We start from the raw sequence: 23,884 nt of genomic DNA on the forward strand, positions 1-23,884 counted from the left end.
TTCCAGGGAGCATGGGGAATGTTTGGGAGCAGATGCTGTGAGAGCTGAGGCTGCTGCTCTAACACAAGCAGTGCCAGTGGAAGCATCAGCACTTCCACAACTTACCGAGGCTGATTCCTCTTGTGCTTAAGCTTGGCCAAAAACAGCCTTGAGGCAGGAGGCTGTCAGAAGTCTGGTAAACCACTAAAACTGTGTTAGATCCTCTTCTTCCTGCCTTCTGATCCTAATTTCATCCCTTCTGACTGCAGGGGATGCGCTTCCTGTGTGACACCATCACAGAGTGCTGGGACCACGACCCCGAGGCCCGGCTCACCGCCCACTGCGTGGCTGAGCGCTTCAACCTGATGGCACAGATGGATTGTGATGACATCCTCAACAACAACATGGACAACGAGGCCAGCAAAACACCTTCTCCAGGTGGGGAGCTCCAGGACGGCGATGGGAGCAGAAACATTCAGTGATGCAGCAGGCAGAAGTCCTCATCGCGAGGAACAAGAGGATAAGGGAGAAGCATTTAGCTCATGGGGGAAAAAAACCTCACTGTTTTTCAAATTTGAACTAAGATCTAGTACATAAATTATTTATAAGATCTGTTTCCTCCCACAGATACAATGAACTGAGGAATCAATATTTTGGTTAAAGTGAAACATTATTATATGAACTGACTTTGTACTTACTTAAAATGTATAATGATGCAAAGCATTCCTTTTATTATTTTTTAAAATAATAATGTTTAATCTTTTATTAATAAGCAGCTGAATTCCACGTCTCTCTTTATTAAGTCCTTCCATATTGTCATCATGAGTTTCTTTTCTAGCTTATTCTGCAGTGATTAAAACAATTTTCCTCTTTTTAATGGCCTATACATACACACACAAAATCTGTTGTCACAGGAAAAAAAGACATCATGAGATGTACCACACCCTCTGTGAAAGAAATGCTGAGATCCAAGAAAATCATTCATGCAACACTGTCCAAAGATCCACAATAATCCAGTTTGTAAAAGCCTGATCCGATGAAACTCCAACATACCTTTCCTCACTGAGGAATTCCTGGGTTGATAGTTCAGGTGGGTGTGTGAAGCTTCTTTGAGAGAGAAAAAAGAAGTCACCAGTGTAGACATGGCTGCTTCACCCTAAAAATTTTCCATGCAGGATATCTAGACAAGCCTTTCCCCCATCAGACCAGTTTCCAGCCAGATCCGTGCCACAGAAACAGCGTCAACACGAGGGTGTTGGCCAATTCCTCTGGAAACTCTCACACCCCCTGCTGGGTTACCCCACCTGGGGAAACAGGATCAGACTGAACTGAGACCTTTATCCCCACGATCACCAGATCAACCTAGGCTGCCTCTACTCTGGACAGCAATTATGGAAAGGTAAGTCACATCTCACTCTGAACCCTGGTGCTGTGCAAATCCCTCCACCCTTGGGAGCAAAGATCTCAGGTGCCCCTAAGCCCTGCAAACCTGACATCTACACAGAGGTGTATTTTTTGGGATAGCATCCAAGAGGAATACATTTCTTGCCACCACACAGCTGCATGGATCAGCCCAGAAAGAGGGGAAGGGAGCAAACCATGCAAGAGCCACAAGTTTTCTGCAGTTGAGGCTCCTCATGTGGAGCAGGGACACAGATCTGCAGGGCTGGTTTGGTTCTCTTAAGTGCTCAGCTATGACAGCATTAACCTATATAAAAACCTTTTCTTCTCTAGCTATTGTTTCCATCTCCCTGGACTGTTTTTACAGCTGCTAAATTAAAAACCTAGAAACAAATTGCCTCTAAACACTTCAAATAAAGACAAAAGGGGAATGAATTAGGTTGCACCAAATCTAAATAACAAAAAAATTGCTTAGCTACCACTTATGCCATCTGCAACTGTGACCACACCTGACATTCTCACTAATCTTCACCTGGGCTGCTACCTCCTGACACCTTAAAATTTTTCAAGTTAACCCTTTTCTCTTCAAGCACACCCTCCCCAGTTCCCCACAAATACATGTTTTCCATCCCACCTGACTTCAGCCTCATTTCTGTAATATATTAACCACTGCTCTAGCACAAAAGAGAGCAGGGGCAGTTTTTCTGTCACGGAGATAAAAAACTACAGGAACACACCAAACTCCCCCCGAGACTGTCCAGTCTTGCCTTCCCATAGTATTTTACACAGAACTTCCATACCAAGTTCTGCCCCAAGTTGTTTGAACACACTGATGAATGCATTCACTTGTTCTTTCAAACTTAAAAGGACTTAAAAGACACTCTGACCTGTTCTTCCCACAGGTGACAGGGACAGAGGGGGATCAGCCTGTGCAAACTAGACATTGAAGGCTGCATCTCTGATTCTGATGGCTGAAATCCATATTCTCCTGGGAAGACAGACTTCATCCTAGGCTTGACAGTTCATACTATAAATATGCTGAAAAACTTTACCTTTTCCCCTATGCATGCCCAAAATCTTGAACAACCCAATTTGCATAGTGAATTTTTTTCATAAAACACAAATCCATCAGGATTACACACCTGAGTGCCTGTGTTAAACAGGGCTGACTTGTTGCATTCTGTTTTCTATGAGCAGCAGCAGGCTGCACAGCACCTCTAAAGACAGCCACTTATTTAAGATCCAAGATCTGTTTATTATTCAGGGGGCCTAAAACCACTGAGACCAATGAAAATTCTGCTCTTAACTTCAGTGGGGCCCAATCAAGCCAAGAAGGCAGACGGTAACATAAGCCAATGTCCTACTTTGCCATGTTCCCTGTTGGAACACACTGTGGTTCTAGAAAGTTTCTATCTACACAGGAAGCAGCACTGAGCCCTTCCCTTTGCTACAGAAGGTACAGGATGGAAACAATATCAGTTATGCAAGAGAATCAAATCTGGTCAGAGTTAAAAATACATCCATTACTCTGCAGGGTGTTTGCCATTCTCGGAAGAATCACAATTACAATTTAAGCTGGATATTCAGTGGCTAGAATTCTTCTTTTTAAATGGTTTTCAACTATGTCCTTTGTTTCTGGAAGCAGAAATTTGCATCATAACTAAATCCATATCAGGAACCATTCCAGTTCTCATGATCACCTGAGTAAAGGACGGCTTTATCTTCTTTTTTCCTAGAAACATTTCCATGTTAAAAGAAATCACTTCATGTATTTTATCAAAGTATTTCTTCAGCATTAGGTCTATTTTTACACAATAAAATTAGTAACAGCTCTCTTAGTGAGAAACCACAAGCATATCAGATGAGGAAGGAAGAGAAATAACTTGACTAATAGCATTATATAAGGAACACAAATGGGTTTATGGTCAACATGGGAGCTTTTCAGTCTCATTTACAGCCATCACCTTGACAAATCCCAAATCAAAATTTTAAGCTGAGTTTAGTGACTGAGTTGTAAGTCTATATTTTAGTTAGCTTAAGTTTGATCCCTGGAGTGTGCTCAGCTGGAAAAGGTTTGGTTTTGCTCTGATCACCACAATATTAAAAGCTGGGCCTTGCACCACAACTTTTGCTGTCCGTTTAAAGCAAATGTGCCATGTGACATGGATAAAACAACCATGAAATGTATACAGAGCTAATCTGTTTCTCTACCAGCCCCATTTTGGTGCAGGTACTGACAAAACCATGGAAGAATTTCACACATTACCACCACAATTCCCACCCCAAATCCTGGAATTGGCCAAGGAGCCGAATGTGCCGCAGACCCAGAAACAAGGAGGAACTAATCCCACTATTTTAATTTTTATTTTTATTCCCGGTTAAGCATGAAAATGCCCAATGGATATCCAAAACTATCACAACAAGATGGTTGTACAGAATATCACAAACAAGACAAGTAGGGCCTAAAACATTCTTCTGCTGGAGAATAGTTACCACTCAAGCACATAGTGCCAAAATATCCCACTTTTGGGACCAAGGAAAGCCCAGACAGGTCTCCAGCATGAAAGAAAACAACCACCTACTCTTTCCTGGTCACCTGATCTCTAGGAAAGCAGACAGAACAAATGAATCATTTTGTAGCTTTATTATCCCCCCACTTCTCACAAACGAACTATGACTTGCATTGAGATCTCAGTGCATTTCACAGCAAAAAAAAATGTACAAGAGGATCAAAACAGTTGTGCATAAACCCAACTCTTTTTTTTTTTTTTGCATGATTTTCAGTTTGTGTTGAAAGTTAACATGGTTATTTAAACCTTCTGATGCATTCTTACAATTGCATCTTCTCTATGGAAAACATCTTACCAGATCACACAGTTGTGAGTTTTTATGATGCTGGATCAGGTGCAGCCATTACCATGGCTGGGAAGTGGCAGATAATGTTATATACACTGATTGGAAGACTACATCAGAAGAAAAAACAGATTAAGGCACCACTGTTGGAAAAATTAAGGTAGCTTGTAGTTACAACAATAACGAAAGCCATAGTAAGTACTATTCTTAATTGCCAGCAATTCTTAGACGTCAATAAAATAGTTATAAAAAGGAGAAAAAAAAAGGATGTTTGTACCTGAATACAGTTTCCTGATATCTGATTGCGTTTCAAATCAATACTCAGTCCTCAGCATAATCAGATGTTTGTTTGGGTTTTTTGATGGAAAGATGAAAAACCAGGACCTACAGTCCATGTATACAAGGTCACATTTCACTGTTTTGTTCTGAACAACACCACAGGAGAAAAAACAAAACAACCCAAAGGACAGTTTGTAACACTGATACTTCATCTCTGAAACTACTAGATGGGCAGAGAAATTTAAATACAAAACTGTACGTTTTCTGTTCATTTTGAAAGCCTTAGTCCTCAGGAAGAGAAGTTGGAGGAGAAAAAACAGGCCAGATCTCATTATATTATAACTTGAGAAAAACCAGTCCCTCAAAGAGATTTAATAAAATTAGAGTTGAAAAGTGTTCAAATTACTTTTCCAATTCAAGTCAACTATTTCAAGTATATTAAAACGTTTCAGAGGAAAAATTTCTCCATGGTTACACATCTAATTGCTTTTATAAATCCATAAAAAAGAAAAGTAGTCTCTACGTACATCCCATATTCCTCCAATGCATGCACGCGCTCTCTCCGAAGAAAAGGTCGTCATGATCCAGTTGTTTCTTAATACTGATTTCAGGCACATCTTCCAAACACCCTTCCAGTTTTTGCCAAGAAGGTTAATTACTGAGCATAAAAGCAGCAATTTTCTGTTGCTGTTGTCTATGTGTGTACTGAGGAGGTTTCAGTGATTAAAGAGCTTGACACAGATTCCAAAAGAGTTCCTATGTCACTCTAAAATCCAACAGGCTCCTTCTTCTCTCAGGCAGCCTTTGCAATCAGATCTACTTGGAAGAATCTTACACAATGCAGATAAAATCTCTTGGATCATACAAAAAAACAAGTTGGTTGAATGTACCTGGCAGGTTTGTCTCTACAACTTGGATTTTTACCTTTTTTTTTTTTTAATAGCTTTAAAGTGCCCTAGTATAGTTATTTCTTTATTATTTCTTTATGCTCATTTAAACTTGCACAATTACATAAAAAGGGGCCACTCAGTGTGATTACTGTGTTCTGAGAGACAGAGGAAAAGGAGAGGAAAACCAGAAAACTCATCTTAAAGCAGCTTTTTTCTAGTTACTGTCTGTTTGTTGAGTTTGTGCAGCAGAGACTGTTTTCCAGAGGGGTTTATGGTAAACCCAGCCATCTCCCTGCAATTTAAAGAGAAAGCATGGTTATCATAAAGAGACTGCCTTGGCAGAAATGCCTTCACACAACTATGAGAATGATGGCTGTGAACAGCAGAGGGACAGAGCTGGTATCTTTAACTCCTGCAGACTGAGGCACTGCAGGCTGCTCACACGCGTGCAGGCTCCTCCCAGCCTCCAGCTCTCTGAGAGCAGGCTGCACCTGTAATTAACCCTGCCAAAAAGCCACTCTTCTCAACTGTGTGATCCAAATTACTTTCAGAAGCCAAATAACCAGCCAGCAGAGAGGCAGCCACCCAGGATTATCAGCTCTACCTCAGCCCGACTGCTTACCTGGAAATGCAGTGCTCAGGATCATGTTTAAATGTTTTCTGAGTACATTTGTATCCTGGACTAGCAACAGAATTTCATCTTTTTCACATCTAACAGTACAACTATCTAACTTTAAACTAATCATACTAACACAGCTTTAGAGAATAAAAGCCTTCATGGGAGCTAGTCCTGCACTTGACAAACAAACCTGGAATACATCCAAGAGAAAAACCTTTTAGCCTATGTTCTAAACCCTTATTAGATCACAGCTATGGAAAGAAGAGGGGGAATTACATTACTGCAGTGTAACAGATAAAGCTTTCACTGTAAGGAGAATCTAAACTACTACAGCATTAATTTGACTCAAGAACTCTCCTGTTGCAAAGGTCTCTACACAAGCAAGGTCTCATCACATGGATCACAAGAAAAGACTATTCCAAAGTTATCATACCAGCATTCCCCAATCCTCCTGGGCAGGCTGCACTTACCCTTGTTACAAGCCTTACTATATTACTACTACTATTACTGAAGTACAGGTTAAGACACTGAACAAATAAGCTCTATCCAAAATGTGACATAGAACAAAAAAAAGGTAAGCTGAGAATGAACTCACATTCCTTCTTGCTAGCAATAATATGTTGGGTACATAAACACACAACCTCAGCAAAATTAGTACTACTGATTATTTTCTTTGGGTATTTACTGTTACAGTCTGCTCACATGTGTATACACAAAACTATTTTCCATGTGCCATTGAGGAAGTGCTTGGTAAAAGAAACAGGACCAGAAAACTGGAAAACATTTTGATGCAAAATCCAAGCATTTAGAAAGTGGAGAATGAAGTCACACCTTTACAGGCTTAGGAATTCTTATGTCATCTTACTCCTATGGATCCCACAAAGCTAACTTCTAAGATCTAAGGTTTGATACTCTATTCTGATAGGACACAGACCCATATGTGCCCTTGCTTGCATAACAACTCTGCTTCTACCCTCATCAATAGCAGGTAACTGCTTGGAAACTTACATCTTTAAGGAAGTATTTAGTACACCAAGGAGTTTCTGTTTCAGCACGAAGCCTCTCTTCGTTCCTCTGCCGTTCCTCCAGGGCTCGCTTGTGCTCCGTGGCCTTGTCGATGTCTCCATCCCGCAGAGACTCTGTCACATGCTGCCACAGCCTCCTACAACATAAACTGGTCACAGCACTGTTCCAAAGGCTTCCCAGGCAGCCACCTCAAACTGCAGCATCACTGTGGAACAGGAGCACTCTCTCCACTTACACATGACAAACCAGCCCAGGTGAGAGCACTGCAGTGCAGGTGAGGGCTCATGGCCAAGTCTTAGACCTACATCAGCAGCTGGGAGCAGGTAGGAAGGGCTCTGAGGTTCTGGCAGTGCCAATCTAATGTCTGTTTGCAAACCCTTTAAAGCTGCTATTGGAAGTGTTATTCAACAAGCAGCTTCTTGTGAGGATGTTAGGAGCTGCCCTGCTGTGTAACTGATGGGTAAAAACAAAACTAATAGGGAGATTCTATTCTCTGGTAAGCACTTTGTGGGCTCAAAAAACCCCCTCTGTTCATAAATAGGAGGCAAAATAAACAAACATATGTCTGCACTAGGATTTTGAATGTTTTTTTCCTCTTGATTTTTATTTTTAGAAAACATTAAAAAATTAGGATGACTGCTGTTAAAGCACTATCCACAAATGTACATTTGCAGCTTTTCCTAAGGCACTCACCAGACTGCTTAAGACAAAAAGGGTCAGACAAGAGCAAACACATACTCTACCTAGATTCAAAGGGGCCTTGCTTCTCCAGGGGCCGGACTCGTTTTCTTGTCACAGAGAGCTTTGTCAAGTCCACATATTTGGTCTCCCCATTGCTGTAGGTGAACTCAAGCACACTGTTCCACTCCCCCTGCACTCTGCACACCACCGTGTTCGTCATGTTCTGCTTCACTTCACCTGTGACTCTAGGAGAGAAATTTATTTTTAAAAAGCCATGTCTGAAAAAACCTGAGGACTATTCCTTGCATAATCACTCAATCCTGAATGATTTCAAACTTGTCACACTGCCTTGAATAAGGTTAGTTATTTGAATTGCATTTGTGTGGAGAAGCTCAAAGAGCAAAGTGACTTTCACCCACTGCTCTAGTTCTCTTCATGTTACCCAGGAAACTCCATTTTTGGCTTCAGATTGTTTCAAGCTTCTTCAGGAAATTGAAAATGAAAAAGAAACTAACACAGGCTGATTCACATGGAACAAGCAGTTGATAATTTCCACTTGAAGTATCACATCAGATACATAGTTCAGACTTAAAAAACTAAAATGAAACTTTCTACCAAGAATATATCTCACTACCTGCTGGCACTTCATCTCACATCTTTACATTTCAACCTTCTCCTTATGTAGGTGGTCTCATTTTTATGTTGATCACATAAGCAGCAGACACACAAAGGCAGAAGCAAGGAAGGAAACTAGGAATCAGGATAACTGCTTTTGTTCCCTGCCTCTTCCACAGAAACCTCTGCCAATAACAAGATAAGGAAAGTGTCTTCTAACATGCAGTGCTTCATTCAAAGTGTGGCATAATGCTCAAGTATCACCATAATTACACACACTGATGCATATTTTTCTTCTCATTTTCAAGACCGATACAAAGACCTCCTGACATCCACTTCATCCTGACCCAGTTTTTGAGCATTGCTTGGCAAGCAAACTGCCAGTCCCAAAAAGAACTTTTCTCCTACAAACAAAGGGTCTGTGCACTATGCAAACCAGACTTGAGACATTCTCACTTGTAAGGTGCTGCAGGATTCACAAAGGATACTATCTCTAGCTCCAGTTAAACTGCAGTTACCTGTAGATAACCACCCTAAAACTCACCACTTTCCAGCCCTCCTGCATTGCATCAGTGCTCACACAAAGTACAGCCTACATCTCCTTCCACACTTCCATTGTGTGCAGCTGAGGACAGCTAATTTGCACATCACCACCTTCCTCTGATGTCCTTTGAACAACTGCATCCCAGAGAGTGGAAAACAGCACTTCTCCCACCTTACATGGTGCCACACTCAGAGCAAATGGGAGCAGAGGACACAAGTGCCACTTCCCTTCTTCCACACACACTGGTCACTTCCCACTGTGCCTGCACCTACCCATCCTCCCCAGTCATAACATCAAAATAGAGAAATTTATCTCTCTAGCAATGAAATGAGCATCACAGGTCAGACCTTCCAGCACAGGGATACTGGATACCAGCCAAAGCAGACCTGCAGGGAATCTCCAGGGCAAGGGGGGAAGGCTCACAGCCAGCTCACAGCAGGAGGCAGCTGGTAAGACTTCTGTCATACCATGGTCCAGCAGCTCAAACCTAAATTAACCTCATGAGAAGTATCTTAAAAAACCCAAACTGATAAGTATATGCTGCTCACACAGTTGGTTTTTTTTCTTACACAGTTTTCTTTTTTAAATTACAAAAATTTAAGATTTGTTGAAAAAACCATGAGCAATAAAAGCACATTTACAATATTTTTTTCTCTGTGGAAGTTCAGAAGTACTAACAATTACTGAAACAGCAGAAAGAGCAGCTGACAAGCAAGCAGCCTTAATTTTGTGCTGCTTCTCATCCTGTGACTTCCACACCTCACCAAAGCTCTTACACATGGTGGGCTCGCTGTCCTCCTCCCAAGAGATCTCTGAAAGCCTGAATCCACAGGATGCCAGAGATCAGCCTGGTCAGACTCTGCAGTTACTTCTTCACAACTTTAACAAGCATTGTGTGATAACAAGACAATACTGACATCCAGTATTTTAATATCATTCTCAAAATTACTGCCTCTTCTCAGTTGAAAGCAAACAAAGTTATATCCCTCACTACTGAGGTGCAGTATTGAACTGCTCCATTAAACTCTCTGTATTTCTCCAGGTTGCATTGCTCTGACACACAACCACTGCAGACCACAGTATCTGCCTGAAGCTGCACTTGTGATAAAAAACTGCTGGCACTTATGTGTAATCTTGGCATGGCTGATACATGTCTAGCTGTCCATTAACATTATCCTCTATTTCATCCAGCTAAAGAGGTACAGGACCAAGGAGCCAACATCCAGCTAAGGCCTAAGAACAAGGGTCACTCTACACAAAAATCCATACCATTGCCATAGCAACTCCTGTGCGCTCTGAGTAACCATGACAACACTGCTGCTTCCTATCAAGAGATTCTTTTGGCAATGTCCAATCATCACCATGTCAAATTTTCAATAGTTACAGTACCTTGAACAGATCTCTCTTTAAAAAGCCTCTGTATCTGTGACTAACTTCAGAGAGACAAATAACAAAACAGTTTCCAAATTGAATCACTGTAAAAGTACATCCTCTAACTTATCTCTTATGACACAAGAGTAGCTATTGCAAAGTGGAAGATACATTGTGAGCCATGGAAAAAGCTCCAAATGATGTGTCACTTTCAAATAGCACCAAGTGAAACAGAATTACATGTAAGCTTCAGTTCTTCAAAAGTGAGATCAGTCTCATTTCAAACAAGCAAAATGTTCTCACCGATGCAACTTGCCACCATAGAAGGGCTTGGTATGAAAGTTAATGCTTGCAGAATACCCAGTTTTTGCACAGTTAATGTTGACTTTTCCTCCCAGCTCTACCCAAGGAACAGTTAAAATTGAGCGGGCATATGCACAGGGCAGAGAGAAGGTGTATTCTTCCCCATGCTCCAGGAGATGTAAGACACCTGTGTGAAGAAATACAAGAATCTGTAAACCAGTACCATTTCAGAAAAGGCCAAACAAGTTGTTGAAACAAATAGTCAATATTACATCTGGCTACTTTTCTTCCTAGCCCCTCATACAAAAAAAGAAAATTAAAAAACTCATACAAGACTGACATTTATTAGTTTCTAGATACAAACATTTTTACTAACATATTACTAACTTGACTATTGTGCATTTAAGTCTCTTTTGGGAAAAAACATTTATCTCAATAATACTGTTCCATAAAGTACAATCCCATGGTATGCACCTACTTTTCAGTAGTGCATATAAGGGCTGGCCACTCTCTTATGATGGCTTTGGAGCACAGCAAGACTTACACTGACAAAAGGAAATAACAAAAGAATTCCCTGAACTGCAGATCCTGAGGAAGGCTAATACTCCTGCTTTCCCTTTCTATAATACACCTTACCCAATCTGAAGGCAGGAAGCAGAGACAATTCTCCTTACTGCACCTCTCTGCCAAGATAAACCAACTCCTTCCTGACAGCAACCTTTGCAATAAATGCCAAGAATCTCATTAAATACTACAATTTTTCTTTATGTTTAAAGATTAATGGATTTGATTCCTATAAAGAAACTAAAAGCATAAGATCTCTCTCTTACCCTTACAAGGAAACAGACAACATCTAACTGCTGCCTGCCCCAGCCCACACCTCTGAAGCACAGTACCTCTGGGTGTCTAGCATCAGCACAAACAACATGGGAAATCCTGATAAAGAGATATCAACTTAAGAAATTATCTGTACACCCAAAGATGTGCCTTTCACATACTCTGGCATTCCCTTGGTCATCCCCTTGTCCAGAGTGTAATTTATATGCAAGTGCCTGGAATCCCTAGGTACTGGCCAAAATATACATAGAGGAGTGGGAGAGGCTGTCTCATCTTGTTCAGTAAATACTAATAACTAAAGGAAAATTACAATTTGAAGGCAGTTACCTTTCTCTGTCCCTAAAGGATCCAATTTTTCTAGTTAAAGAAAATCAGAATGCGCACAGGAATATTAAGCGCAATACACAGAAATGCAACAACACTTCTATCTATTAAATGTCTGACGCAAATTAATTTACAAATCATAAGTATCAGTTTACATCGCACTAACTGACCTTTGGCTTAAAAGGCAATATTTTATTTCCAAATATAATCCTGATTTTTGGCAAAGCATAAACCATTTTTTCCTCCCATATGAATATTTGCTGTATACAGTGACAACTTGTATCTTTTGAAAATAACATCAAATTTGCTATCAAATTTCCCATCAAATTTGATATTTTACCAAACAAAATTGTTAAAATTTTATTTAACAATACTAACATTGCTAACAAATTTGTATTTTAACAACCCACTAAAATGAACAAAGTGCAGAATTTACACTTACCCTCGCCAACCATTGTCACTCCTATTGACATTCCTAGGAATTTACTTTTTGTCCAGACGTGGGCGTTGACACACATGTTCCTCTCCACACACTCAGCATAAAACCCTGAGACAGGGGGATGGTGGGACACTTGCTCAGCCACGAATTTCACCGTGTAACAGTCCGGCTCCGCTTGCCCTTCCGCATCTTTGGGCGGAGTGAGTTGCTCCGAGGGGGAGTGAGCGGAGGAGTTGGTGCCAGCATCGGTGGCCACGCTGCTCTTGGGCAATCTCCAGGAGCAGTGGAAGGTCTCCCCGATGATGGGGTTGTAGGGCTTCTTGGCGATGGCTCCCTTGCGGCCCTCGTGGAAGGAGGTGAGGTAATACTCCACGAAGCGGATCATCCTCTCCTCGGGGCCGCTGCCGTTCGTGATGGCCACAAAGAGATCGGGGTGCGACATGAAGTCCGCGTACATCTCCAGCAACGAGCGCTTCTCTAGAATGAATGTGGGAAGAACAACCTGAAAATCAAAGAAAAGCCATAAGCTAAAAGCCTCTGGTAAGGAAAACAAGAGACAGGCGTTTTGTAGGAGAATGCTGTCCTGCTTGGGACACCACAATTTCAGAGTGCACTTTCTTGTTCCTCTTGTAAGATGCGAGCGAAATACAGTGATCTGAAGTTCCAGAAAAGCAATTTACACGGAGAGAAAAAAGCCCAGTGAGTACAAGTGGTACTAAAGAGGTTGAAAGGAACTGAGCATCAGGTAAAAATACCCAAAAACATGCAAGAGCTGCAAAGAGATGATGTGTCCCATATACCTGTGAAAGAGAAAACAAGCACGAAAGAACTCAAAGAAGGTTCAGAGCAGAATTTAGGAAAGGTATGGTCTAATGGAGAGGAAAGCTGGGATGCTATGCCAGCTCTGGAGAGCTTGCAGAATCTCCCTCCACACAGCAACTAGACAAGCATCCATGAGAAGCAGCATAGGATTGGTTGATCCTGTGCCTCTGACCAGAGGTACCTTATACTTTCAGAGTTACAGTCAACCTTGTCCTTCCTGAGCCAAGGACAACCCCCTAGGGTGAAAGGCTGTGGATATCATCAGTGTTTTCCTTCTCTGCAGTAGGAACAAGCCTCACGTAGCTAAACTTACATAACTGACATAACTAACTGTTGTAAACAGCAACACAGTATCTCAACCATGGGATCAAGACAATCCATTGAAATCAGATTTAAATCTATTTAAATCTCTTTTTCAAAGAGAAAAAGCACAGACATAAGACTTAATAGACATTGAAGTTAAACTGAATACACTCACCATGTTGTTGCAACGCTAACCTTGAGTATTAAGTGGCTTTTCACTTCAGGACCCTGATACTGAGTCAAGTACAATTCTAACAACTTCATTACCTGTTTTGAAGTCAGGTTTGTCCACTTCAGTGTTTGCCTCTGAAATACACACAATTCTCCCTACACAGCCAAAAGTCACAACTGGGAGACAGGCTTGACAATTTATTTCAACTAAGAGCAAAGGATACCCTAAACCCAATCTTCAATATAAGTAAGTGATAGAGTGACTTCATCATATCCTCGTTAAGCAGCAGGGGTTTATGTCTGACTCATAGACAGCAGGGTCTGTTCAAACCGTCTTTTCATTTTCCCTCCCAAGTTGTGAAACATAAGCTGCACAATACAAATGTTTCTAGGGGCTATGTAGCTAGTGCTTAAAAAACATAGGTTTAAAAAAACCCCAATAATCCATAACTCCGAAATAGAGTGTTTTCCTTATTCCATGCTACTGTAAAATCCTTTTTTTTTATTTCAAAGTGCCTAGTGCTTATGGCAAGAAGCCTTTACAAGAATGAATTGAACATAAGCTGGTAGCAGCCTGATTTTCCCAGATTTGCTGCCCAAGTTGTCTAACAGCACCTGAGTGTTAATTTTTCCAAGCTGCTTGCTTTTGAGATCTGCACTCAAGTGTTAAATCCAATTCCCTCCAGTATAACTTTGTTCTTGCCTGCTTGTGAGCAAACACAGAAATGAGAATAGGAAAGTGGCTTAAACAGACATCCAAAGATAGATAAGGGGGAACCAAAAGAAAACTTCTTTTCAGAACCAGCATGGACACAGGTGTAGGGTTATACAAGTTGTGTCAAAAAGCATTATCAAGATAGAAAAGAGATCATGGAAAGAAAGCAGAAAGAAAAACATGAGAAGGCTGAAGAAAACAGCATGAAAAGACTAAGGTTCAAATACTGGAAAGACGACAGGCCATTCCAGGAAAGGCAACAGAAGCACAGTAGAAAACACAAGGAGAAGGTAATAAAAAAGACAGAGTCAGCCCATTTCACCTAAACCCGTCTCAATCTGGGACATCAGATCTTGCAACCTGATGTTGTTACTGGCCATAACTTCATATTGAACTCAATACTGCTCAATACAGGAGCTGAGTTTTAAATAATGCCTCACTTTTACTGCAGCCAATTCTCACACTTCAGTTACTTACTCTTGTTAAGTCCATGCCAAGTTTCAGCTGAGACAAAAGATGCAAGATCACGCTGCGCTGCTCTTCCACTGCTCCTAGGTCATCTTCCTTATCATCACAGATATCCTCCAGCTCCTCATCTGGATTTATTTCTTCAGGTTCCTGGAATAAAAGCCATAAACTTTGCTCAAAGATGGAACTGACCAGACAGTATTCAAAAAGGACTTCATATTGTGTTTAACTGTCTATGTATGAAAAAAGGCTAAATAAACCCCTGCAGAGAGCTACACAATGGAATCTACTCCCAAGATAAACAGCTGAAGAATTTGAATGGATATGAAGATAACTCAATGCAGATTCCATCTGGAGGATTCAGGCTCAGATTTCTCACCCTCTCTCATATGGGTCATGGAAAAAAAGAAAAAAGCTTAAAAGAAATTTCTGTAAGTTTTGTGAGTTCACAGAATGTCACGCATGTAACACATACACAGAAACAGCAAACCAAAAGCTAGCAGCAATTCCAACCACCTCAATAACCCACTCCACCTCCACACTACTTCAGCCTTTCCAGTGTTGCCCTCACTACTCCAAGGACTGTATCAGACTGTAGTTCTGCGTTCCCTGACTACCATCATGCCTGGCATCTGCAAGCTCTGCTGCACAAGCATTATCAGGTTGCAGTGAGGGCAAATATGTAACAGTGAAAGAAAAAAAGTAACTTTTTAAAAGTAGCATCAATAAAATAACAAAACTCCAGGCATACACACACACACTGCAGGTGCCCCTGTCTGTGTAACTAAAGCAGGCAGATTAGAAATTATATCTGCACTGTTTTAACAACCACCACAGCACAAGCAGAAAGTCAAACACTTCAGGCAGTAGGGATGCTGGCACTGCTAGGGCTCTGAGCTGCATCCTCCTGGGACAAACAGCTGGAGGGAGGCAAATGCAGAAGGGAGAGGCACTGAATGCCACGGGAAGGCAGCAATTTGCCTTTGCCTAAGCAAAGCCTTTGTCCTGGAGCAGCTGCCCTGGCTCAAGACAGATTTATCAACACTCAACCACCAAAACCAGGGGGCCAAGCCTTCACACAGGACTCAAATCCTGATGACAAGTGCAGTATTACACAGGTAACTCCTTTCCAAGAATGCCATGCTGCACTGCTCTCAGAAATAAGGGAGTTGAAAATACCGACAGGGAGTGATAACACCTGCCATACCTCAGATACATTAAGTACTCAAACTGTGACTGCCTTAATTACTGAAAGGAAGGAATTAAGTGATTTTGTTGAAAGCTCCTAGTTTTGTTTCATCTGTTCTTTTTTTAACTTAATAGAAACTACTCTGACCCATTTAAAAATCTATAAACTATAGCAATTGAAAAAAATCCTTTCCATTTCAATTTTGCTTTAAGACAGCCCAGTGCTATTGCAGAGATATAAAACAGCACATTATCTTTTCACAGTTACACAGTCTCAGCCAAACAACTGTGTGAAACCAACTAGCATAAAGAGGATGTAATTATGATTTTCTAGCTTAGTTAGGAAAACATGCTCTTCTTCATAATCCCTGCTGGTTTTTACTTCACTGTTTTGCAATTCAAATCCATTTTGTCAGTTATAATGATACAGACTGTAGCTGAAAATGATACAGACTGTAACTGTATTTCAAATGCACTAAGCCACCCTGCAGTCAAATGATCAGAGTTGCTCAGATTAAGAAAAACAGATGCAACAAGACCTAGAAAAGAAAGGGAAGTGTAATAGCTGAAGACCAGCAATTTTGTCTTTTGTCTGCTTAGGCAGTTCTTCTTGGGCCTATTTTGAGAGTGTCACAAATTTTATTTAGGCAGTATTCCCTTGCATTTTATCTAAAACAACTAAATAAAGAAGTGCAAAAACCCTATTTCATTGCCTTGCATTACCACCCCAATTGGCTCCCTCCACTTGACAACAAGTTACATAAAGCAGCAAAAATCTGTTGAATAAACAAGGTAGAGAGTTTCACTTACTGCAACTGTCCTCACTCCTCCTCCTACACAACTAACCCTAAGTATGAGAATGACTGTCATTAAATCACTTCCACATAATATGATTGAAACATTTACAGGTATTCCTCCAAATAATTCCCCGCAGAAATGGGATGTCACATTACCTTACCCTTGTTAGCTGGCAGGGCTCTGCAATGGACTGCTCTTCTCTGACAGATGCTGGCTTGTTTATCTCTGCTGGGAAATTCTGAGCTGCTCCATTTTTGAAGTGGTTTGCCAGGGAGATCTTCGGTTCCAACCAACTGATTGTCGTTCCTGAAGCAAAGGAAAGTTTGCGCTGAAGCTTGCTCATCGTTTGCAAGGTCAGTAAATAGCAGTTTCCAACAAAAGAACTATTTCTTGTGGAATAAGCCAAAAGCAGCCAATTCCTCCTGCAGCCAATGCCTCCAGCAGCCACGAAACAAAGGTGGTGCAATGAGACACCACCTTCAGTGATCATTAGCACAAACACTGGGATTGGCGAGCTGTAATACATGCAGCTTGGACTGGAGAAACTAGTTGGTGTCATGAAAGGCGTAATCAGACACTACAGGAGGAGCCTAGTATCATGGGAATGTTAAGCAGCCCTTACACTTCTCTTTAGCTGGTACCAAAATTAAAAACAGCTTTCCACTTATCAGCTTCTAAAACCCAGCTCTGATCTAGACTAAAAAGACCCAAAGGAGAAGTTTTGTTGCCACTGTTTTCTCTGGAGAGGGTGCTTGTCTTTTTTCAGCTGCAGAGAAGGCAGGCACACACTGCTGAATAAATAATAGCTGTCAAAAAAAAAAGAGAAAAAACAAACCTGCAGGGCTTGGAAAGCTATTACCCACCTGATGATTCCAGCATCTCTAGTTACTCTCAGTTAATTTATCAGAACAGGTCGGGTTCCTCATTAATAATACAAATGTTCCATTCTTTTTCAAAGGGCAATAAATGTACAGGTGATTCCAATCGGTTTTTACTGAAGAATACACAAACTGACAAACCATCTTGGCTGGGTTGCAAACACAGAAATTATCAGGAAACCTGAATTTTACCACCAGATAGCAGTTCCCTGTGCTATACTAAGACACCTATATTAAGGTGTCTGTTGTCTCTTCCCATATGATACACAATCCTTTATTTCCAGACCCCTGTTACCTGCAACTAGGTCACATCCTCAACCAAAACAGGCAGAGTAAGTTTAATTCAGATAAACAGCAGCATTTCCACCAGGAAAATACAGGGAAAAAGTCCAGCTTTGCTGTTTGAGACAAGACAATTTTTCCACAGGCAGGTAGCTTATTTTCATCATCCGTTGCTCATTAATCCACTACATCACAAGAAACAAGAATTCCTGACCACACCAAATGAAAGCTATTTAAAGAGAAGTTTCAAAGTCAAAAAATAAGGTGCTCAAAATGCTGCTATCACACCTTTTTGAAAAGGTTTTACTTGTCTTAAAAACCTCTCCATGACATCTGCTTTCTAAGCTGTAGCTTTCAACATGCTAATCTCTAACTGCATGTTCTAGGCTGCATTTCATCCACACTCTCTGCCTCTGTATTAGCATGAATTTACCCAACAGCCTCCCTTTAATATTTTCTATCAGCTACACCTAAAATAACCTTATTTATTACATTTTCTGTTTATTTTTTTGCTGTTAAAAGGGTATTGTATTTTTTAAAGATTTGAGCTACTTCCAGTGTCTTAATCCTTGTGAATGGACAAGATACCACCTTAAGATGGACAAGATACCACCTCTTCCACTGGAACAGCATATACAAATCTGCTCTCAGCTGTTTTGCATAGGCACAAGCCATTCTCCTTACTTGTAACATCCTCCTCCCATACAGTCTTCACCAATTTCTTTTCAAACAGTTGTCAGCACTTCCTCTCTGGCACAGTGCAGACCTCTTGAGTTTTCACTTCCTACATTTTTCTTCAAGAGTTGCAAATTGTTGCTGCACAAAAGCTAATAGGTGGAACTTCCTTGTTCTTCTTTAAGTTTGTGATTCAGAACACACTTTGATGTGTTGGGGCAGTATTTTCAGTCTTCTGATTGCTTTCTTTTTTTGTTTGTTTGTTGGGGGGTTTTTTGTCATCTAATAATCTATAGCAAACCGGCACTCTTACAATATTTCCAGTCCTTGGTTTTTAAGCCTGGCTCCACCAGTTGAACTAGAAGTATCCCTCTTTAGTCAAGAGGAGAAATCTAAGCTAAATGGATTTAAAAATATATAATTTTTAAAAGTTCTTGGCAACCCTTGAAAGGAACACATGTATTACAGTGTCTTGAGAAAGGCCACAGCAGGGGGGAGATGGAAGGCTGCAGAAAGACACATGCATTCTTTTAATGGTCTCTTTTTAACTCTGGCCCCAGTAATGCATCATCCAATCTGCTGATCCTCTCTTCTCCATCCATCTCCCCAGGATATCACTGGAAATCTTCAAGATTTGGACATGTTCAAGCAGTATTTTTAGATTCAGCTATAACAGGCAGATACTAGCTGAATAGCAGCCAGTGAATTAAAGCTTTTCCCTGCATGGTTTAAAAAATTAAAAACCTACATCACTTGTCAAAAAATCCCCAAACCAAAATTATCTTCTTAAATTATTACAGTCGTGCTCATTAGACCCTACTTATGTCCCCAGATACAAGTCAAAAAACCATTTTAGTAGTGCATATGTGAAAATGCCAAAGCAAAAATACTTCTGATGTGCATCTCCCACAGTTATGCATCAACAGTGAAAAAATTCACAGAGAATAGAAGAGTTCTTTCAGCATAACTTCAGAGTTCAGACAAATATCTCAAGAGTTGCCATCCAGTTTTTTGGGTTTAAAATGAAACTTTGAACTGAAATACAGCAAAAAATTTAAATCAGTCTATTCACATACTCTCTTTTAATGCCTCTGGTGACTTCAGAATCACAAACACTTTTTATATAGTTTTAATACTTTTGTGTAACATTTTTTTCATCTTGGAAGCTAAATTAATGATAGTTCAGAAATAATATGCTGAGGCAAAGCAGGCACCACAAACATGAGAGGAATATGGAACAGATAAGGGGAGAGCCAATTTATGTGTGTCCTTTGTTACATACTTACTATATCTACTGATCTGTTGTGCAAGAGAAGCATTTGAAAATCCTACAAACCTCACAAAAAGCCACAAAGTACACACATGAAAAAAGGCAATAAGATGGAGAAGAATTTACAAACAACCACAGCCACATTCAATTCCATACACAGCACATGAATCAGGTAGAACAATTCCACTAAGCTCTTACTTGCATTGAAGTGATCAACTGTGCAGACATGGCAACATATTTGTCTGCTGCCTGTGAATGCACATATTCCACACTCATGAGCAGTAGGGTTTAGGGGGTTTTTGTTTGTTTGTTGAGGTAGTCAGTTGTTTATTAGAAGATATCTTCTATTTTCCCCAACCTTTAAGCAATTTTCATTTACTTACATGCCCAGTCTAGCCTTAGAATAGAATACAATACACTTGTCCTTAGACCATGGGTTAGACTAAGGTAGTAACTCAAAACAAGAATACTGATATTTAAACTGTATTAGTAAAAATCAGTGCAAATTTAGAGTTTTGTATTTTAATGTTTAACTGGAAATGGAAGTCACACACATAAATACTAATAATAGGTATTTGGTGTGCAAAAAAAGAACTAAAAAGCATGACATTTGGCAGAGATGTAGTGGACACTATGTCCCAGAATCTGCAATGCTATAAAATTCCCCCTCCACTACTACAATTATATCCCAAGAGCAGCCTTCCTGTTGGGATGCCTTATGTAGTTTATTCTGTTGTGAGATGTTGTACAACAATTACATAGTTACATCTATGTAGCTGCTGCCACAGACTTCCTGATTGAATAAATGATTAAAAAATATATATTCAACATGCACAGAGTTCCACCCAACACAAGCTGGGGTCTAGAAAAATTCACAAGAAACCAGATAGTCAGCAGTTTCCTTTGCTCGTGTGGTAGTGGAATGAACATTTCTGCAAGGAAGGGATTTGTATTTGCTCCAGAGTTCTGTTCTCTGTGAGCACCTATACCCACCTGCTGGTAAGGAGCCCTTTTGTTGAGAAGCATGCTGTAACTGGAGAATATGGAAACAGTCATTTAAGCAGTTCATGGTTGCCATGGAAGTTGCTTTGAGCATCAATAGGTCTTGATCCAAGGATGTAAGGTGACCGGAGGCAGGAAGGCATTCTATGCTCCTGATCAAGTCTCTCTGCTGGCCCTCAGCCTGAGACATCATCTGTCAAACAAAACAGTCACTTATCAGGTGGTAGAAGTGTTGTGTGATACCTGCTCAGCTGTGCACACAGTGGATCTCAAACGGTTTTGGGACAATAATAAAACTACAAGGTAACAGATATATGTAAAATTAACTGTACTTCACAAAATACATGGCACTTCATTAACAAGCAAAAGAATATCAAAGTGACTTTAAAAAGAAAGGCCAAGATGAATTTGAACAAGACACTTGTTGCAGTAAATATCAAACACTTTCATGCCTAGTTGATAGGGATGGGGGTAAGAGGGGAATTGCAGGATGACAAATATATGAAAAATATGAAAGCTAAAATCCTAAGGCATCACCCACATGCACTCTATGTGAGAAGTAATAAGCTCCATGCTCTGCACAGCCTGGAATAGGATCTACTGTCTAGGGGTATCAAAGACTTTTTTCACTCCCTGCAATCAGAGGTGCAGAACTTTAACAGAGAAGACCTGTATTCCTCATTTTGGCTCAAACCATAGAGGATCTTCATTTATTGCCTGCATTGACACCACACTGATTATCACCATCTCAGCATTTACTTTGTAAGGAGGGAAGAAAAGCCAGCAGGATTTTCACCTTCATTCTATGTTCAAATTGCAGCTGTCCTGTCCTATTGTCATTGTTCCCCTTGCTCTCCCCTCAAGCTCCTTTCCTCCTTCACACACCTAAATCATAGAACTCCTTCACACACCTAAATCACAGAATCTGCCCACATGAGGTACAGGGGCAAAGCACACCAGCCATCAAGCAGCCCTTTCCTCTCTATACTCACAGAAACAAAATATTACCTGATTGAATCACAGGGATGAAAGCAAACTCTTACACATGCTAGTCCCCTTTCTGGGGAGGGACAACAAGCACTGCCTGCAATCATTATGGGCTCTGGTAGTGAAGGTAAATGTAAGGACAGATTGATTTATCAGAGCAGCAGCAGAATTTCTTTAAAAAACCTTTAAAGAAACATGCATTTAACTGCTATGGCACTAGGTAGTTTTTCCACTCCAATTATTTAATTCCTAATCAGTATCTGACTGGCTTTTTTTCAGTACTACTACCTGCAATCCCTTCCAGGAACTGCTTTTAAGATTTTATGCAATACTTAAGGAACATGTATTCATCCAAGTTCATAGTACATGATCTTTGGAACTTTTAAGGGCTTGGCTCCATAGCATTCAAAGGTGTGAATTTACAAAGCACTGGCTCTTTAAAACTGGTGTTAACTGTGCAGAGTCAGCCTTAGCATATACCAAGAGCAACACTGCAGAAAGCTACTAAAACATTTAGTTATAGATAGCTTTGCCTATGCAAACACACCAGCTGCTATCACAACATGTGTCTCATTTTTCTCCAGTCACAAGTGTGATAAAAGCCTTTGTGTGCAGTTTTTTTCCAACTTTGAAAAAGTGTGTTGGCTTAAAAAGAAACTCCCACAAAAACCCCACAGATAATCAGTTGACAAATCACCACAATCCTTCTGGTGACCTTTACTATTAGTAATTCACCATGTAGCAGGCCCCAAGCACTTCATTCCAGGATCAGGCCAGACAATAGGACAAGCCATGCTATGCTTAGCTATGAAGTTCAAATAGGCACATCTTCCCTTTCAAAGGACACACTTGGAACAGTCTTAAGGTTTTTCTTAATTATACACTCAGCTCTGGGAAAAAAAAATAGTGCCAGGAAAAGAAAAGCACAGTGACTTATAAGTCAAAATCTTGGAAAAATACACATGCTATTGTTTTCACTTTGCAAACACACAGACACCTGCATTTAATGCAAGTTAGCAAAAAGATCTTCTTAAACCTCCTGCTTTGCGCAGTAACCACGTCAGCATCATGACATATTCAGCCAAGAACAAGGGGCAGGTAAAGGGAAAGGGACTGCCAAGGGAGACTCAGATACAGTGAAATCCATGGGAAAATGAAAGAAGGTCACAATGTAGCAGATTCTTTGAAAGAAGTTGCTCTTCTCACAGCTTTTCAAAATTATTTTCTATGTGTTCAAGCTGTACCATGCTCAGGGGTAACAGGAGCATACCTGCCCTTCAGTATTTTAATAATATCCACAAAAAAGCAGGCATTGTATCCAAGAAGCATTTTAGCTTAAAAAAGGCAAGCAAACTAACAATCAGAAGAGTCAGCACTACTGAGGATTCTTCATCTGTACAAGTTTTTAAGTTGATAAATAGTCATGCTATGCCACCAAATTCAGTGGCAATCAAGAGAGCATGAACAGGCTTCCTGTGCTCTTTGCAATGCCAAGAAAAGTCATTCCACTTTATTCCAGTTACAGGACACAAGCCACTGCTTCAGTGCTCCAGCTCAGACATACTCCTCTTTTCTCCCTCAAATTTTGTATGCCATAATGATGTTGGAAAATTCAAAAAGTGAAAAAGCCTTTTTTGAAACATTTTTTATTTTCCTGAGTACCTAGCAGCACTTCACACGTCTCTGCATTAGCACTATAGGAGACTTTAGTGCTCTAAGAGGATAAAAACAGGATGGTAGCAATTACCCTTTTGCAAGACATCTGCAAGAACAGTCTGCTGTGGAGAGAGATTCACAGACCCCAAGGTTTAAAGAGGCAGTCACCTTGTGTAAACTCCTGAATAATTACACCTCAATAGCTGATATAAATCAAGGCACAATGACAGCATGCCATACCAGTGAAAGTATCTGCAATACCCAGTTACTGGAGAACTTACCACAGTGCTCAGCCACATATTTTAAGGTTAATGAGGCTCATTTTATACCGCACTCTTCTATTCCAATTTGTTTAAGTTCAATTTCTAGCTGTTCATGCTTCCTGTATCTTTATTTGCTAAATTAAAAAGCTCTCCATTAGAAATTTATTTTTGCCTAGAAATTTATCACACCACATTAATTATAGTTAACATTAAAATACTTATTAACATCAATACCACCACTAAGT

General features: G+C 40.4%; 2 protein-coding genes across 2 annotated transcripts in view; one reads left to right on the plus strand and one right to left on the minus strand.

The window, feature by feature from the left end:
* LOC136558953 (TGF-beta receptor type-2-like) overlaps positions 1 to 593 on the plus strand; it is a 30,128-nt gene extending 29,535 nt beyond the window's left edge. The window contains exon 7 of the mRNA XM_066553751.1: positions 249 to 593. Coding sequence (XP_066409848.1) covers positions 249 to 461 — 213 coding nt within the window. The 3' untranslated portion in view covers positions 462 to 593. The remainder of the gene's footprint in view (positions 1 to 248) is intronic.
* Positions 594 to 3,725: 3,132 nt separating this feature from the next.
* OSBPL11 (oxysterol binding protein like 11) overlaps positions 3,726 to 23,884 on the minus strand; it is a 38,683-nt gene continuing 18,524 nt past the window's right edge. The window contains exons 6-13 of the mRNA XM_066553806.1: positions 20,725 to 20,926; positions 16,787 to 16,932; positions 14,650 to 14,790; positions 12,165 to 12,663; positions 10,562 to 10,748; positions 7,791 to 7,973; positions 7,030 to 7,183; positions 3,726 to 5,694 (exon numbers count right to left, since the gene is read on the minus strand). Of these exons, the coding sequence (XP_066409903.1) occupies positions 5,617 to 5,694; positions 7,030 to 7,183; positions 7,791 to 7,973; positions 10,562 to 10,748; positions 12,165 to 12,663; positions 14,650 to 14,790; positions 16,787 to 16,932; positions 20,725 to 20,926 (1,590 nt within the window). The 3' untranslated portion in view covers positions 3,726 to 5,616. The remainder of the gene's footprint in view (positions 5,695 to 7,029; positions 7,184 to 7,790; positions 7,974 to 10,561; positions 10,749 to 12,164; positions 12,664 to 14,649; positions 14,791 to 16,786; positions 16,933 to 20,724; positions 20,927 to 23,884) is intronic.

The sequence above is a fragment of the Molothrus aeneus genome, chromosome 7 (genome assembly GCF_037042795.1).
Source record: "Molothrus aeneus isolate 106 chromosome 7, BPBGC_Maene_1.0, whole genome shotgun sequence".
Classification (NCBI taxonomy): domain Eukaryota; kingdom Metazoa; phylum Chordata; class Aves; order Passeriformes; family Icteridae; genus Molothrus; species Molothrus aeneus.